The sequence below is a fragment of the Aptenodytes patagonicus genome, chromosome 5 (genome assembly GCF_965638725.1).
Source record: "Aptenodytes patagonicus chromosome 5, bAptPat1.pri.cur, whole genome shotgun sequence".
Taxonomy (NCBI): Eukaryota; Metazoa; Chordata; class Aves; order Sphenisciformes; family Spheniscidae; genus Aptenodytes; species Aptenodytes patagonicus.
In genome coordinates this window covers 28,795,418-28,813,779 of record NC_134953.1, presented here as the reverse complement: position 1 = coordinate 28,813,779, position 18,362 = coordinate 28,795,418, and the positions used below count along the sequence as shown (strand labels likewise).

Here is an 18,362-nt window from a genome sequence, read left to right as displayed (position 1 = left end):
AGACAAGTCCAATGCTGTATTCTTCTCCATCTTTTACTAGCCCTAAATGTACTTTTTTTTTTTTTTCTGGGAAATTATCTTACTCTGTTTGAATAATTGATTTAAAATTTGAAATCCTTCTGGAGCCAGGTTTATCAACATACTAACCTCCCATTGACTTTAGCAGCAGCCCCACGTATAAGTTGACAACAGCTGTGGCCTTTAAAAATCATCCTGTTGCAATTTACTTAAGTAAAAGTGGTCTTAGTAAAACATATAACAACTTGATATAGAGCTTTTTATCTTTTTAAACTCACTAATAATCAACTTTCTAATATCCTGTATTCTGATATAATCAAGTCATCAAAATTACTTGAATTTCTTAAGAAGCAAGTATTGAACTGGGTGTTTTTATCTATTGCACCTGAGAAAATTACGTTAAGCCTAAGAAGTAAAATGATTAAGATGAGGTAGACTATTTAATCTGGCTAAGGGCTAATTTTGAATGCAGTGTTGTAAAAACTCACTTAAATTCTGTGATCGTATTTGTGTGTATATTTTATTGTAATTATGATATTTTTTTATAACTAAAATTAGTAGTTAAGCTGAAAATTTTTATTTACATGGTAGTTGATGATCTTTGTTATATTAATTCTACCATTTATAAAGCAGATGAAAATGTAAGTTTATAGATTAACATGGTTTCTTGCAGCTGTAGTACCATGCCAGAGCGAGGGCTAAGGCAAGGCTCTCCAGACCAACTGAGGTATTACCCCACGTTCACTGACTTTGGGGTGAAGCCCCTCACTGAGTTACCTGTCTGGGCTTTGAATCACTGGCCAGCAACTTTAGCAGGGGACACTTTTTGCAAGGTATGAAGGAAGTTGTAGTTGCCATAATGTCCGTTCTATCAAAGACTTATATTCATAGCAGAACTTGCAAAACGGAGCATGCTAATGTTTGCAAAATGGCTGATATTGATCATTTAGCATAAGTGATAGGGAATACACTAATTTAGCCCATTAACCTTTGCTGTCCGGGATTCTGCAGAGCTATAGGCACCAAACAGTGCCCTTTGCTTGGGGGACACAGGAGGTGGTAACTAAAAGGTAATCCCACATTTTTAGTACTCAAGGCCTTATTAAACCACGACATTTTCTTAATATGGTCCTGGCCATATTTTCTCAATATGTTATTGACAGTCAGAATGTGAGCAAGGATAGGTGGTAATATAGCCAGCTATGTATGTCAGCTGTTATTTAAGCTGCCATTGCATGCATGAAACCTAATTAACCAAGGGTATTCAAAATCTGGGCATGTATTTGCCATTTACCCTCACAAAAGAAACAGTACACTTTATGGCCACTGGACAGAAGCTTTCTTGACCTACCCAGCAAAAATTAATTTAATTTCTGATGTTAACTTGCTGTTGTCTTATGGACTTTAAGTCACTTTCTGGAGAAAAATGTGTGCAAAATTAAGGTCAGAATTGGTAGTAAGTCTTTTGCCAATCAAAGTATAAATATGAAGCATTTGAAACCAATAGTTTTTTACCTGAAAATAATTTTAAGAGACTATGAGAATGACACACTTTATTGATGCAAGTTGTTTTAGAAATTGATTATTCCTAAAAATCATAACAGAAATGACAATTGATTAATTATTGCTCTTGATATTCTACAGCTTAATTAATAGAAAACACTTTAAAAACTGTCTCATTTCATAGTGTTTTCACTGAATTGAGAGAGAATTCTCTGAAAATTACCCAGGAAAGTAATTCTTCATGAGTCACTGGAGGATGGCTTCAGCATCATGTGCCTACGTGACAGTTGTGAAGCCATCTACCAGCTGTAGTTGTACTTACAATGAACTAAATAATGTTTACAAAAATTAAGATACTGTGGTGGTGTCTGAGGAAGTGTGACATGTAGGATTGTCCTGGTTTTGAAAATTTTACTGGTATTTAGGCCTATGTTAGCTGCAGGCTGACCTGAATGCGTGGTAAATGTTAATAACGTTACTATGCATAGCTGCAATCTAGAGCTATAAAGATCTATACTGAAACCTCCTGAACCTCTGCACGTTCAGATGTGGATTCAGATTATTGGCTGTGCTTTCATGGTGGGGAGGGGGTCTATTATTTTTGCTCCACTTGCTTTGGAAATTATACTTTTAAATTCAGCTTGAGGTTCATCTTTCCTTTAAGTAACATATCTTTAGGAAAAAAACATGATTAAACACCTGAGAAAAAAAGATTTAGGGTTTTTTTTTTCCCCTGGACACAGAGCCCAGTTCTGCAGCTTTGGGCAAAGTCCATCTCTTTATAGCTCAAATATACTGGAAGGTAGGCAGGAGGCATCCTGACCTTTCCACCCTCTCTATCATTTTTATATTTCTGAAATTTAATGGGGAGAAAACTAATGGGATTTTGTGGAAGTTACTTAAAAAACTTAGAGAAGACATGGCTGAATCCAGCCTGTAGCGTACTTCAAAAGTGATTTTTCTCTTCCTTCAATTCTACAGGATTGTTCAAAAAATATGTATCAGAAGAGGTTGAAAGCTATGTTGGGCACTGAATGAGTATCTAGGTAAAGATTTTTCTATTAAGCTTTTCCTATTAAGAGTTTTTCTACACAGGACCTACTCAAGCAACTAGGTTGGGGTGGTTTTTGTAAAGCCAAGGTGGCAGCTCCATCAAAGGGAGCATTACCTGCAGCCAGTGAAAAATAGAGCACAAATATCCCTGTGCAGCTTTTTAGAATAATCTTATGATGGCACCAGTTTGCTCCCAATACTTTCACAAGTCCTTCTGCTGAGGACTAGCTTTTTACCCTGTAGGTATGCATAACTGCTGATGGAAATCAATGGGAGATTTGTATTTGCGAAGCCTGCAGGACCTCAGATCAATAGCACTCTTTTAGTTGGAGGCAGAAGGTACAAAGCAGCCTGCCTCCCTTAGGTGTTACATGGGCTACTGGAGGGACATGGGCTGGGCTTCAACCTGTCCATGACTGCCTCCCAGAACCTTGACAGCTGAGGATAGCTACTAGGGATAGGCCAGTTACTTTCATTTCCCATATATTTTTTTATGTGTCTTGTATGTCCCATACCAGACTCCTCATTCATTCAGCTGCAATATATTCCGATTGTGCGATTCGCTCGTAAGGGCAGAGGAATTGATGGAGCTTCTTTTGAGGATCTTGTTTATAATGTCTTTCCATGTCTTCTTGTACTGATGCCGTAGCAAAGAGTACACAAAAGGGTCTGAAACAACTTTGCTGTAAGCTAAGCACTTGGAAATGATTCCCCAGTGGGAACTGATGTGGACCACAGAGGATAATTCAACAAGTCTGTGGAAAGAGGAAGGTTGAACGAGTGAATATTCATATTAAAAACATGGAGCAACAGCACAACTGTAAGTCACTGACTTCCCCAAAACTCCAATTTATTCCTGGGCAATTGCAAGAAAACAAAGGAAAAGAAAGCCATACTCATGAAAATGTGAATGTAGTCCTCCCCTTATACATTTCTAAGACCAAATGTAAACTTGAGGTCTGTTTCCCAAGGATGGGACTACACAGCTCCTATCAGAGTGTCTTGACCTCCAAACTTCAAGACATCTTTGACTCTGTACATTTAGCTGTACACTTACTGAGGCTGGAAGTGGACCTTGGATGTGTTGCATCCTAAAAAGTTCTCTTGATCATTTTTCTCAATAAATGTTGAAGAATTTAGTGCAAAATGGAATAGCTTCATCAGGATATGAGGCAGTCTTCAAAAGAGCCGATTTATTTGTATTGGAGTACACCTTTTGGAGACTAAAAACTGAGTCCAAATCTCTGATGTAGAGCTGGGTTTTCAACTCATCTGGCTCACTCAGGCCATCAAGACACTTGATAAAGGGGCACCCCTCTCTCTAGAGTACTGTAGCCTAGCCTTATTTTTACTGTCTAGTGAACACCACGTTTGGGATCATAAATACTCTGTGGTAAGCAGGTCAACATTTCACAGAAAGTTTACTGCTGATGAAAAATATCATGCAGCATCTACTCATAAAATCATTTCCTACATAACATATCCTCAACCATTACACTTTTAGTCTCTGTGCCAAAACTTATCCATACGGACAATGTGTGTTACTTTCTCTGATGACTCTAGGGTTTTCAGTCCTAATAAGATCTCTTCTTAGACAGTAACATTTCATTTCATTTTTTTTCTTCATTTAGTGCTTTTGTTTTGTGCATTTTTCTAGTAGTGTGTGTCATAAGATCATGTTTCTGGCAGCTGAAGTTCATCACATACTTAATATAGCTCTAAAGGAAATAAAAGGAGTATAATCTCCCCAGGTATGTTTCCTGATGACTTTCACACTGATTGTCACCATTGAATCCATCATGCACAGCAAATTTAGCCACAAGTATTGTAAAAAAATATTTCTGCATAGCCTAACATAATTTTCTAAATATTGATACAAAACCATACTTTCAGCACTAAATTTTGAGATTGGGACACAAAGTGCCATTGCTTGGTCTCATGGGAGTCATATTTCCCTACCATTACCTATCTAAAAATCCAGCATCTAGTCGGAACTCGTGCTTCTAGGTCCCCTCTAGAGTATCTGAGAAACCACCTCACCAGTGCTAGATAGTTTTCTTAGCCAGTCCAGCTCCTAGAGAGAGAGTTCGATGCTTTCAAACAGATTGTCTGGGTCATAGGAGAAACACACAAGGAAGGAAAATTCATCATTGAGAGATGGCATAATATATCTTGAATTTAAAAACTGGTCAGTTTAAAGGCCAAACATATACATTTGCAACAAATTTAGCAAGGCAAACCTTTTAACTCATTAGGGGAGGGAGGGAGAGAGGGAAGAGCTTTATATAGTCCTCATACCTACACTAGCACAGATAGCTCACTTTGTACTGAGACAGAGTATTTTTGGCAGTGAAGTATTGATAACTCCACAAGATTTTCTTTCCCCGTGTCTTTGAGCAACATTGAAGGGCAGTTCTGTTCAATATGTCTCTACAGCTGTTGAGAAACTATTGATTTTTCTAGAGGACAAACAGCCGCTTGTGCTGCTAGAGAGTCCCACTATGCAATGGCAAATAAGATCTTTACTGAAACTGTCTTCAGCAGCAGGTCCTCTTAAACCTGCCTAGAAAATACTTCAGTTGCTGATGTGTCTTCAGACAAAGCACCATTTCCAAGGAGCATTTTGAAGTGTGGTTCCTGCAGCAGCAATGACAATAGTGTTGGCACTTCAAGCGGTTTAGAGATGAGGATTTTTTTCCTCAGTCATTTTATTCTCATTCCATAAACTTTCACTACATCCTGTTATTTAAAATAGCGGTAGCGGTGGCAGATGGCATGGTCCAGTCATTTGCACACAAAAGTGGGACTAAGGAGCTTTAATTTGTTACACCACTGAGTACAAGCTTCTGTCTTCTCTCTCTGTTCTGGTTTGCCTAGACTGCAAACTCCATGGCAAAAGCACTGTTTCTTCCTGGATATGTGTGCCGGGCTTAGCACCATGGGTCTGCAGCCAGTGCTGGGGCTTTAGCCACTGTCACGGTATTGGTAATTCTAATACTGAGAATAGTTTTGTGTGCTTTGTGATAGCAATTTGATCACTTTGTGTATCACTTCCATCGGAAGTGAGGCGCACCTGTACAATGATGTTTTTAGGGGTGGTGACATTAGCTAAAATACTCTTTGGGCTCACAGATGTGTGAAACATTTGAGGTGACCAGGCTATGTTTCATGAAAATACTTGGGAATTGCTCTTGCCCCTCCACCGGTGCCGCTTGGCTCAGCTGATCACTGTAAGCAACTTTGAGATACCAAAGAACGGCCATCTCTCCCATTTCTCTCTCCTTTCATCTCGACTAAACAAATGCTGTTCTTTCAACCTCTCTTTGTAACTCATGGTTGATATCTTTCTTACAAAGTAGGATCCAAACTCAGACATAATTATCATCTACTCAAGCTGCCAGGGGGTCTCATCTGGTGTATTCTCTCCTGTTTAATAAAATGTAGCTTATGACACCCTCGTTAATATGCTCTAAAATGAGAATTGACTGTTTGGAAATTAATCATCTACTGAGTCATATTTACTTTGCAATCTACCATGAGCCATCCTTCTTCTTGTTATTCTCCACTTCACATATTTGATGCCTTCTTTGCATTTTGAATTTCATCATGTTGAATTTCATCTGGTTGATTTACTTTTACCGAATGCTTTACACGTGAATTTGATTAAGCTTAATTAAATTCAGTGGATGCCTTGAATGACCAAAATATGACAAATTTGTGTCTGAGTCTCTGTCGATCAGTTCTACGAGATGTTAACAATCTCCACTTAAAGCATATCAAATAGACACCCCAGGGTTGCAAGCCTAGAGTGGCTAATTTTACCTTCATTGACTGATCAACTAAAAAGCCTACACTTTTATCGACAGAATTTTAAATATTTTCTTTTATTATGTTCCATAAGTGTCCTTGATATTTACACATTTTGCAATTCTTGTGGGTTTTTTTTATAGTAAATTACATTTGCAGATATCAAGCAGCAAACACAGAAATGCAGACAAACCCTAAGCTATGCAATTCCATTTTGCGTACAAACAATTAAATGTCAGTCTTTCAAGGCGTACCACATACTTTATTGCTTTTGAAAGAGGGGTTTGTTTCTCATTTATGAGGGAAATTATATGCATAACTACAATTTTCACAAAAAGTTTCAGCCAAAAAGAAAACATTTTCAGTGAAGGAGCATTAATATTTCAGTGCTACCAGTAAATTAAATTCTACAGTATCAACTACATAATTCCCTATCTTGTTTTCATAAGCCGCTCTTCTACTGTCCAGTCTTTAATACCTTTCTATTTCAAAGCTATAAGGTGTTTTGCTGTGATACTTTGTTAATATTTTAGAAACTTATAATTCTGTAGCATGTGTCATGTCAAGTGGTTATCCAATTATTTTATTTCACTTTCAGTAAACAAACGAGAATACTATGTTGAAGATTAAGACCTTGATCTTTTATGCAGATAATACACACTGAAAACCCTTTATATACATGTGCAGTTTATCACTTTAGTAAAATATTTTACTGAACATATATACGTCCAGCTGGAAGCTACTACAATGGCAACATATCTGTTGTGCATTGCTTAAACCTGAGAACTTAACTGAGTTATGGAGAAAATTCTGAATAGACCAGGGTCTCAAACAAGCTAAAACATCTTGTTCAGGAGTGAAACAAAGCTGGCACTGCATTTTGGAGCTGGTAGATGATGAAGTTCTCACAAGAAGAAATTCAGTCCTTTCCCCAAGAATCTGGATCAGCTCTTTAAGCTTGCATTCCTAACATTTCTGTTTGTGTCTAATTCTGGGGTTTTTTTACCCTCGCAAGTCCCATAGTATCAGAATTAGACCTTAGTTGTTTCTTTTATGTTAATGATATGAATAAGCTGACCATGAGTTTTATCTTGATGTTGATTTTACTTTATTTTCACTTTATTGGTTGGTAGACTGAATCTTTTGTATGCTGTCTTGCTAGTGAAAAAGCCCTATTTTAATGATTGCTTCTTGATACAGAAATGACATCACAGTGATTGTTAGCTGATTTACCCTTAGCCAGTTTGGCCTCTTAAGTGGTGCATATATTAGAACTGGCCAGCTTCTGTAAGGGAGCAGACTTTTGGACTCTTGTAGCTAATCTTGCAAATCTCTTGTAACAAATCTTGCAAACCATTGCTTTTAACCGTTACTGTTCCCCAGAGCTGCAGGAACCACCAGTCAGCACAGAGATATGAGGATAGCAAGGCATCACAGAGATATGATGACAGCAAGCAGCACTGTCCAGCTTGTACCAAAAGGTTTTTCTATCCAGGAGGAAAATATCTCTACCTCACATCAGCTGAGGCTTTTGACAAAGGCTAGAAGGCCACTTTCTTTGAGTATGTCAGCCTAAGGTTGCATAGGAAAATCATGCATTTATATGCACAGACAGGCAAGAACATAACTTGCAGAGGAATTCTGAACTTGGTTGTCTACTTGAGCAGGATCTGCATGCAGAGGGCAGGCAACCACTTTAAAAACACAGTTTGTTTACCCCTTGTCCCCCAGAGATAATACAAGAGAATTTTAATCTTCTTCTGCCTGTTCCACCATCCTCCTCTGTAACCTGAGGGCTTGGGGCTATGAACTTCTTTCTGATATTACTTCAGGATTTTTAATTTAAAGCCAATTTCCTCACACATTGACAGTACTTATTAACTTACATGAGCAAAGTTCTGTATTTCAGTATGAAATGCCTGGAGTTGGAAATTAATGTTAGAAATTGCTATGACTTATTTTAATTTTTCTTATGAAAAAGTTCCTTGGAGAAAATAGGTTTCAAACAAAGTTATTTAATCGCATAATGCTAAATATAGCAAAAGAAGAGATGTGTGCTAATAGAATTTTTACAAACCGAGAAACAAGCTATGCCTAGAAATAAATAATACGGAGTAATACATCTGTCATACTGGTACACTGGAAACGAATCAAGAAGAATCAGGTTCTATTGATATACTACTTAAGGTCAGCCACTAAACTAATTAGAAGGGTGTTTTCTTGATAAAAAAAGGTGCCTAATCTGATTTTTACCTTAATGTAATCTGAAATATTCTGGTTTACCCAGGGAAGAATTTATCTGGCTGGGGTTATAAGCACAACTTCATTTGTTCATGGAACTGCTAGAAACAGCTATTTGTTTTTAGTGTAGAAGCAGAAAGATGTTGTTATAGTAAAGCCTTGTGATTTGCTGCTTTCAGGCCTCAATTCATTAAGTACTTACAAGCATGTTTCATTTAAGCATATTGCTGATTAGAGCTGGCTGTCCAAATGAGAGGCTGAGCAATACACTTCATTGACTATCTTCTGTTCACTGCCTTGAACTGTGATAGATTACCTCTATCTTGTGGATGCAAAGCGCCGGACATAGTCCAGAAAATAATACTTGCTTACATAATTAAGCTCAAAAGCCTCCTAATCGCCTTGACTTCAACACCCTCAGCCGTATGTGTGAGGCATAGGGAAGCACAGTAATGCACGTCCTTGAATACCCGTCCATGCGGTGTAGTGTCCAGCAAGGTCTCTCAAGTAGCTCAAGACGGAATTCCCCGTAGCCTGTGTGCAGCGATCTCCCTAGACGTGTCAGAACTGAAAAGACCAGGAAAGTGATAGCCTTTACCCCACCTGGCATGCCTGGCCAGTGCCCAAGCCTACCCCCGTGCAGGCAAGCATGTTCATGCAATCAGGACCCTATATTTTGAATCTTCTCATCATCCCTCTCTGTGGCAAAGCTATTAGTCCTCAACAGACTGAAGACTCAGGGGAACACTTAAGTGATCCTTGTACGGACTAAAGGGAGGAGGCTCAGGATTTTTCTAACCCCTCTTCTGTATCTTAAGGCTACTGGGACACAAATTAGGATGCCATAGAGTTAAGAGGAGGTGGGAAGGTGGTGCCTGAGTGCTGGGCTAAGATACCTATGGAGGAGCACAGAAATACTTCTGACAGTTCTGGTTAGAGCACTTGGTGTCACTCAGGATGGAGCCGCAAGCTATTCTGTGACTGTGACAATTTTCATTAAGTTCAGAGACCCAACATAAAATAAAAATTAACCATTTGCAATGAGACAAATACTTTAATATCTTACAGCCTGAGAACTAAGGCTAAATGTCCATAATTATAAATCCTTTCATACCCTCTTAGAGTGTGTGGCATGGAGTGTCTTCTTGTGACTACTAAGTGAAAGTGACGGTAAATCTAGTAACACTGTTACAAATGTATTTGCAACATTGTTACAAATAAACAGTGTGAATCAATTGGCTATTATTATCATGAACATAAAATCAATGTGACATGCAGGTTTCCATTTTTACCAAAAGACTAAAAGACCTTCTTGTGAATTGTTTTGTTAGAAATAGAAATTCAAGATATTATACTGAACTGGAAAAACTTAGGGTTGGCTACATGCCCACTTATACTGAGTCTTAATTCAGCTTTTTCAATGATTTTTTATGATGGATCTGAGTTTGGCTGAAGTCAGCCCCAATAATTTCTATTTGATAGTATTGGAATAGGTGAGACCTTAAAAATATTTTTTTCTTTCTCTGTTCTACATAGCAGCATTTCATTTTTTCCAGAGTATTTTAATAAGGAATGCAAGTTGTAAATTTCCTTCAACAACTAGATAACACTTTTCTGGATATACTCACTTTCTAATACTTTATGTTTCATAGGAGTAATTTTGTGTTTCCCACAGGAGCCATTTCCAAAGATAAGCTAGTAGATAGATAAGGACATCTGACCATAAATCACAAGAATTTTTTTTAGCTATGAGCCAGAACAGCTTATTTGATGTTTATGACTAATAAACTCTATCCAGTCAGACAAAACTATCATTTAAGTTTGTGGACCATGTTCTTGCCTCAGATGGATCTTGTCTGACCAGATTTTTACAGTCTGATCTATTCAGACAAGTGTCTTCCCCTGCAGATCACGCCCTGAACCGGGGAGGCAATCTGAGGAGTAGGTAACTACTTGACCCGAAAAAAGTCTGCAAAATCCCGTAGACTGACTTCCTAAATCACTCCCATGCGGTGAACATATCGACTGGGTTGACTGAACAGAGTTTGGCCCACAGACTGCATCAGGATTGTATCATATAAGTGCTATATTTTATACGGTTTTGTTAGCTCAGTAAATGCAATATCTGTCACAGGAGTGGAAATGGTGCACAAAATTTTCACAGGAGACTTGAATCATTTTCTGGTTCAGTGTGCCCTACTTCTCTGAGTTAAGAGTGCATCTCAGTAGTCTTTTCCAGTATGTAGGTTCACACTTACCTTGTAATTACATAAGGTGCAAAACAAAGTATAAAAGTACCGATAAAGGTACTTATTTTCTTTGTTGCTCGTTGCCTCCGTCTCTTTTGTTCTTCTAGACAACGCTCTCTTACGCTGTGTGACATTCAACACAAACAAGAATATGAATCATAATATCAGGTAGCAGATTTTAATGGCTTTACTTAAGGAATGATGGAAATCAATTGTTCCAGTAAGTGCTGTATTCACATAAGCCAATACCAGGTTTATTTATATGCATTTATATGGGACAATAACAAGTATAAATGCATCATATGATCATCTTACCCTCCAAAAACAATTACTGAGAAATACATGATTATATATTTATATGCACACACACCCCTTATATCGATTTATATATAGTCAAATTCAGCCTTGAATTTAATTTTAGCTCCTTTTTGAATTACTGTAAGCTGTATTTGCAGGCCAGAGTTTGCCTCATGATATTTGGAGATGTGGAAAATATCCAGAGAGGGGTAGGCAGCATGCTACTTCCCTAGAAACACCAATTCCAACACCACTATCTTAGGAGAAACTTCCCAGCAAGATAAGCAATAAAACACAATAAAATCATAATGGGAAAAAACATGCTCTGAACATTCAGTCCAACATTGGAGCAATCACTATATCCCATAGCTGTGAACCGTGTGGCCATAAATCTTACAGCAGCCTGTGCAGCTCTGCATGGCCGCCGTGCTGAATGCTTTGCAAAGCCAGGAATTATATGACAAATCCACAGCGCTGTGATGTTCTGACTCCTCACCTCAAACCAGCCTTGTTCCCGACTAAACAGATACAAATTAGTCACACCCTGGGTATTTTCCTACCTGTGGCAATTTAGGACAAGAGCTTCTCCTTTGAGTTTCCCGGTGGTGGTCTCACCAGGCCACCAGAGAGCTGCTAAGACCCTTGGTGTGCCAGCAAGGTGATGGGAGCACAGGGCTGAGACCACGCTTCCACTGCAGGAAATCCCCTTTGAAATCAGCACGTGTGCTTGCCAAAAGAGTGATAACGTGAAAACCCATCCTCCTTCTCTACCCGCTTGTGTAACTCCTGTGCTGGCTGTGCATTTTGAGGGAAGTGGATGAGTTACTGTCTTCTCCAGGCAGGTGAGTTGGATGGGCAGCACTCGTATCTCCCAGAGCCCCAGGGCCATCTGTACCTGAACTAGTCCCTTTGGGAAAGAGCAAATCCAAAGCCAGACCGCACTCCTGAAATCCCTCTCCATCCACATGGCAGGACTGCTACGTGTTGATTCATTGCACAGGTCTTGTGGTAAAGCAATCACGTCTCGGGCAAACTGAACGGTCTGGCCCATGTGCTGCATTTTGTAACTGCTTGGCATTGGTCTCTCTGTTTTTATTGTAAATTTGTAATTGATGACTCACTGTCAGGTTCCACACATACGTATGTTAATAGCTGCGAGGTTTATGGACATACCCTTACATTCTTTGCTGTACCTGCAAATGTTTGATCATCACCTAAACGCATGTTATATCCTGAGGATCTCAGTGTGCTTCCATGATCCCTGTGGCAGTGAGTTTTTATGTTACCTTTTCATTGTGTTAAAGAAAACGTGTTTTCTTTGATCTGTTTTATATATGGTCTTACACCGCCCGTCCCCAGAGCAGCTACCATGATGGCAAAATGAACAAAATACTGAAGGAAAAGGTTTTTCTGCTTGAAATAACAAATCATCTTGCTCTTAAAGAATATGCCTAAGTAGAGTGAAAACACATCTAAGAGCGTTACATGTTCTATGTCTGAGTTATTTGCAGCGAGAAATGACAGCGGAGAAGGAAAAAAAAAATCCACCTTTTCAAGGGAACCTATGTGCTTTCAGTTCTGCAAGAGCTGGAGAACTTGGAGTATTTTTAGGTGCAGACAGATGATCTTAGAGGTTTGACAGCTTTGCTTAAGACCTGTGTTATTAAATTCATAGTATCCCAGGCACACAGCGATATAGGAAAAGAAATCTCCAAAGTAGGTTCAATTAGGGTGTTGTTAGGGTGTAGAGGGTGGTGTATTTTTTTGTCTCTAACAGTTTCCCCAGCTATATCTTTTCCCTACTGGCACACACAAAGCTGTCTTTTACTCCTGGAGCTCACACATGACTTGGGAAGTCCTGATAGACTTCAACCAATTTCTTTTTTTCAGCCTTTCCAGATGTAGCTAATAAATAGCACATCACAGAGGAAGGTATTTTATCTCATTCCTTCATATAGACAACATACACAGATGGGTATTTTGCTTTTGCACACACGTTTATGCAGTAAGATAAGAACATATATGCAAGTTCCGGTAGTGACACTAGTAATAGAACTGGATTATCGACTAAGCTTTCATTTAAAGATTTTAATATCCTGGAAAATCTGAGATATATCCCTTTGAAGGTTTGGTATTTTAAACAAAGTTTATGAGATACTGGACCTTAAGATCTGGAAAGCTGGATACACCAAAAAAATAGTATAAATAATTTAGGTGAAGAAACACATGGGTTAAGCACTTAAGTGAAGTCTTGCCCAAACCTCTCACAATACCTAAGATTCCTTGGTCTTAAGAACAAAGTCAAGAAAAAGCAGTATCCAGTAAAAATGCCTAAGCTAACTGGAAAGGACATGTGCCCTAAACATTCACACGATTTTGTGTGGTATTTAGAGGTTTCCTTTGTACTCATCTTGAATGATCTTCAGAAGATCACTCGTGTCTTTCCAAGTCACAGGTAATAAAGCCATCTGCCATAACGCCTGTCGCTAGACCCCCTTACGGGTGGATTCTGAGTCATAGGAAGCAGAAAATTGTCCATATGCATTTCTCAGTGTTGAAGCTAGACCGTGCAAAAAGCCAGAAAAGTCAGGGTGGTCTAAGGTGGGATTACAAACTTTGTTTTCTCATGTGCCTTCTCCCAGCATCCACGTCTGTGTTGTTAGGTACTATAAATTTTCAGGTACACTGAAATTGCCTGTATATATACCACTTATATAATTCAAATGATGCATTTGTTATGTCAGAGCTTTATGAACGTCACTGACTGCTCGAGGAGACCTGCAGCCTTTGTGTAGCTCTCACAGTAGGGAAGGCAATACGAGGTCTGACCCTTTCAGCAGCGGTAGCTGTCACCAGTTAAGGCAGCACCACCATAGGCCAAATCAGCCTACATTTCTGTAGTCTAGAAAAGAAGCTAAAACTCTCCTTTCTTAGAGAGAAGCACTAGAATAACTTGATGCGAGAGATAAATAATGGTTAGTAATACAGGTTACTCGCAGTGAAGTGCTTATACAACTCTGTCTCCTCTGAAGAAGGGAGGTATCATCCCCAGAGCCCCATTGAATCCACCCCTCAGTGAGATGATTATAAAATGCAGGAACACCCTCAAATTAACCTAGACCAGAAAAAATGCAGAGGAGGAGAAACACCATTGAGATTTTTTCCCTTTTTCTAAGCTTTGCTGTGCAGTCCAGGCATACTTTAAGCATTAGGCATAACAACTGCTATTTCAAATAGCCCCAGTGGGTCTGTGGCATTGCCCTGGGAGTAACCACCACACCTCATGGTGCGTGCAGGAACTAAGACCAGTCGAGGCACAGTTTAGCAACCAGACAGCACGTAGGACAGAAGGGTGTTTTTTCCTCTGTGTGACTTGGTGGATAAGGGAAGATTTATACATGTGTTTCTCAAGAACAGTAACAGGACTTGCCCGAAGTTCTGCTCCGCATTCTTGGTCAAGAGACAGATCAAACAGCTTAACTGGAGAATTTTGAGCAAATGTTGCTGTTCCTCTAACAGTGTGCTGTCCTGCCCTGATCCTTTCAGAATTATTTGCCTTAGGCTTAGGAATCCCCAAAATATGACCTTTTTTGAGGACAGCCACATGTGCTTTCAGTCCTGCAGCTCTGCTCCTGGCTGGCTGCAAATGGAGAGAGCTGGCGTTTGTCTCCAGCTTGCAGAGCAACGGACAGCAAGGGGGGTCAGGTGGGATGCCTGGCATGGGACTGCCCTCTTCAACTGCTCTCAGCTTTCCTCTCTTCCAGGCAGATTTCTTCCTCCCCTATCAGACACCTCCCTGCACTGACAGCTGCCAGCATTTTTCTGAAAGACATTTCCCTTCCCTTCAGTCTCTGACAGAGACAGTCTGAACTTTAAGATCCAGTCTCTGACTGTCTCCCAAGCAGCACACACATCGCTCACAGCCGCTCTGTCACCTTACCTAGACAAACCATTTTCTCCTTTTTTTCCAGGCAAATACATCGGATTCTTCCTTTTCCAACCACCTGCTCCAGCCACACTGAGCCCTACGCCAAACTAGTTCCTCTGAGCAAACCAGGCTTATTTCTTTCCACGCTGTGACCAGTGCCTCTGTCCCTTTTTTCCCCTTTCCAGAGCTCACTCATTGACTCTGCCACCCCATCCCAGTCATAGCTGGGTCTTAGCCCCATCCGCCCCAGCTCATCAGAGCCTCTCAGCCCTCAGTCAGGACACACTGATCCATCAGCCACCCTGTTCCACTCTGTCCTGCCTTAGCTGTGCAAGTTAATTTCTCAAATCCCCATTTCCCAGGCAGATCACTCTGGCTTGTCCTGCTGCTCCCTTATCACCAGCCTGGTCCTATGTCCTTCCAGTTGTGCCTGTTTTGGTCCTCTCCATTTCCTCCTCTCCGCTTCTCGTGGGCAGAGCCATTGTGTACTCACAGTACACACTGACGTTCTCCTTCCCCGTGCACCAGGCACCTTCCCCAGCTCCTCACCAGGATCACTGCCTGTCCAGCACCACCCTTGGGCTTCCATCCAGCAAGGCTTTCTCTCCTTCAGCTTTACTGCTATGCTCCCCTTACTGACTCAGGGAAAACTGTCTCTCTCACCCTCCCTCCTCCAGCCAAACCTGCACCCCTTCCAGATCCAGACAGAGCCTATTCAGGCAAGATTTATAGTTTGTGCATAATCCCTGACGTGACTCTTTTGCACAGCATCCCAGCACGCATTCATACCCGTTTGGTGCTTGCCTTCAAGCCCATCATTATCCTCCCAGCACCCGCAGACTTTTCTCCTCCTGTGCTTAAAGACTCTCATTTGAAATGAATTTTATACATCACTTGCTTGTCATATTAACATTGCTACTGAAGTCTGTCTCACTTGGATTTAAGTATAGGCATTCAAGCATATGCATTTTGCAGATGTTATTCCTTTACAGTTCTCTCTTCAGGAAAGATAAAGTTACAGAGAGCACAGCAATAGGGAAACCGCCGGGTGAAGGAGCGGCATACAGCACCCAGCTTCCCTTCTGAACTCCAAGTGAAGGGATATGTGCAGCCTCAGCCTGCCGCCTTTCAGGGATCCAGCAATGTTTTGGGCTGACAGTGCCAAAAAATGCAAATCTATCGACCACTAAATCCACCTTCGGAGACAAAGGGCAGTGATCCGATCACTATCTCAAAGGGAAGTGCATGCTCAGCCAAAACTGCCTGTTTCTTTGCTCTCCCTCCCAAAACAAGCCCTTAAGCATAACAAAGAAGAGTTGCTTCTACAACTGGAAAAATAAACACAAGCAAAAAGAAACATGCAGAATAGAAACTGGCAAGAAGGATGCTTGTTTTCTCCCTCTCCCCATCCCCTGCTGTGATACAGAACAGACTGTATGTAACATAACACTGAACCCGTCCTCACTTCCTCTGCGGTGAATAGTCTCACTTGCTGAACACACAGGCACCTTACCTGGGATGGATGTCCACAAGCAGCACCAAGGTCTGCATAGTGATCACGTCAATCCGCTTACAGTGAAACCGTGCCACCTTCAGTACTTTTAAATACGTGAAACACAGGACTATAAGGGAGAGGAGGAAGCTGAGGGTGTGAAAGACCCCAGTGAAAATCACAAACTGTGTCCTATCCTCTGGTCTCTTGTTGTACAGGGTGCAGGAGGCATAGAGGTGATGGAAACCCACCCAGGAGAGAGAAGCTGCCACTATCGGGAACGACACCGAGTGTAACCACGTGTAGCTCAGTATGAGAGCAGCATCTCTGTACCTCATTTTGGAGTGATAACTTAGAGGGAAGACCACAGCAATCCACCTGTCAATGCTCAAAGCTGCCATGCTCAACATGGAGTTCGTGGTGAGAAAAGTCTCCAGGAAGCCCACAATGTGGCAGATCTGATCTCCTCCTGGTTGACTCTTGTAAATGATCCCAGCCAAGGTCAGGGGCATGTTCAACACAGTCATCAACAGGTTGCAGAAGGTGAGGTTGAGGATGAACAATCCCGGGACCTGCTTGCGGATGTCTGCGCTGTACAGGAAGCACATCAGCACCAGCACGTTGGCCAGCAGGGCCACGAGCATCAGCACCACCACCACAAAAGCCAGGATCACCTCCCAGATGCTCATGGTGCGTCCAGTCACAGGAGGGACATCTCCGAAACTGCACCGTGCCGGCACCCGGGGAACATGGTGCGAGGCACGCTCACCTCGCCCTCCTGCTCGCACTCTTGCATGCCCTCCGTATTTTTAGAAGAGCTGCAGGTTTTTTTCTCCAACCTCCCCCTCCTCGCTGCTCCTTTCCACGTCAACGCTTTCCGAGACGTGCACAAAAGCACTGGGAATGCCCATCAAACTGCGAGGAGGGCTTAAAAAATATCAGCAGGACTGAACCACTGTCTCCATTCGGTCCATTCAAAGGAGAGCAGGTTATTCTGAGAAACTGCTCTCCTGAGATCCCTAATTATCAGCCCCAAGCTTGCAAGCAATTCACCGAGTGAATCGTGCTCTCTTTCTCTCTTGCTTTCTGTCTCTCTCTCTCTCTCTCTCTTTCTCTCCCCTCCCCTCTCCTCCAACCCTCACTCCCTTCCAGGCTGAATGTAACCTGCTTTTTATGATCACAGATAAAAACCCCATTAATGGATTAAAGCATGCACACTGCTAGTGATTTGCAAATGTGATTATGTCATCCCCACTCCACAACCCCTCCCCTTCTCCTTGCAATTGTGACTAGGCTTTCCTCAAGAGAAATACCATGCTTTCATTTAATTGATTTAGCCATTAATTTGCAAACAGCCATGTAACCAAATTCCTGCACTCCAGTGTGTTTCCTACATTTCGGCGCATCACTTTCACAGTTGCTGCTTGCTCTCAGCCAGGTCAGGGGCTTTCTTTTCTCTTCATTAGCTGTGTTCAAAAAGATGGGGGAAAATGGATGTATTCTGCTACTTCTCTGGAGCTGTCATTAGGCTACTGGAACAGTTTTACTGCTCTAGTTTAGCACTTTGCAGTCCTGTGCCTCCAAGCATGATGCATAGGAGGAAAATTATTGCCTCCCCTCCTCCTTTAAAAGCAGGGAAACCAAAGCCCCAAATGCTGCTGTACCATGCCCAAGGTCGTAGAGCAGGTGAGTGGCAGAGACAGCAACGTGCTGCTGGTCTCGTTATTCAGTCAGGCTTCCTCCCCTTCAACAGCCTTTGCTTCTTCCTAATCAA

The 18,362-nt window shown here is 41.2% G+C and overlaps 1 protein-coding gene across 1 annotated transcript; it reads right to left on the bottom strand.

The window, feature by feature from the left end:
- Positions 1–1,662: 1,662 nt before the first annotated feature.
- On the bottom strand, positions 1,663–17,350 carry GPR26 (G protein-coupled receptor 26). The gene is made up of 3 exons (XM_076338141.1): positions 16,610–17,350; positions 10,881–10,994; positions 1,663–3,329 (listed from the first exon to the last, which is right to left on the bottom strand). The coding sequence occupies exons 1-3, from the start codon at positions 17,275–17,277 to the stop codon at positions 3,098–3,100; spliced, it is 1,014 nt and encodes a 337-aa protein (XP_076194256.1). The 5' UTR covers positions 17,278–17,350; the 3' UTR covers positions 1,663–3,097.
- Between the last annotated feature and the right edge of the window lie 1,012 nt (positions 17,351–18,362).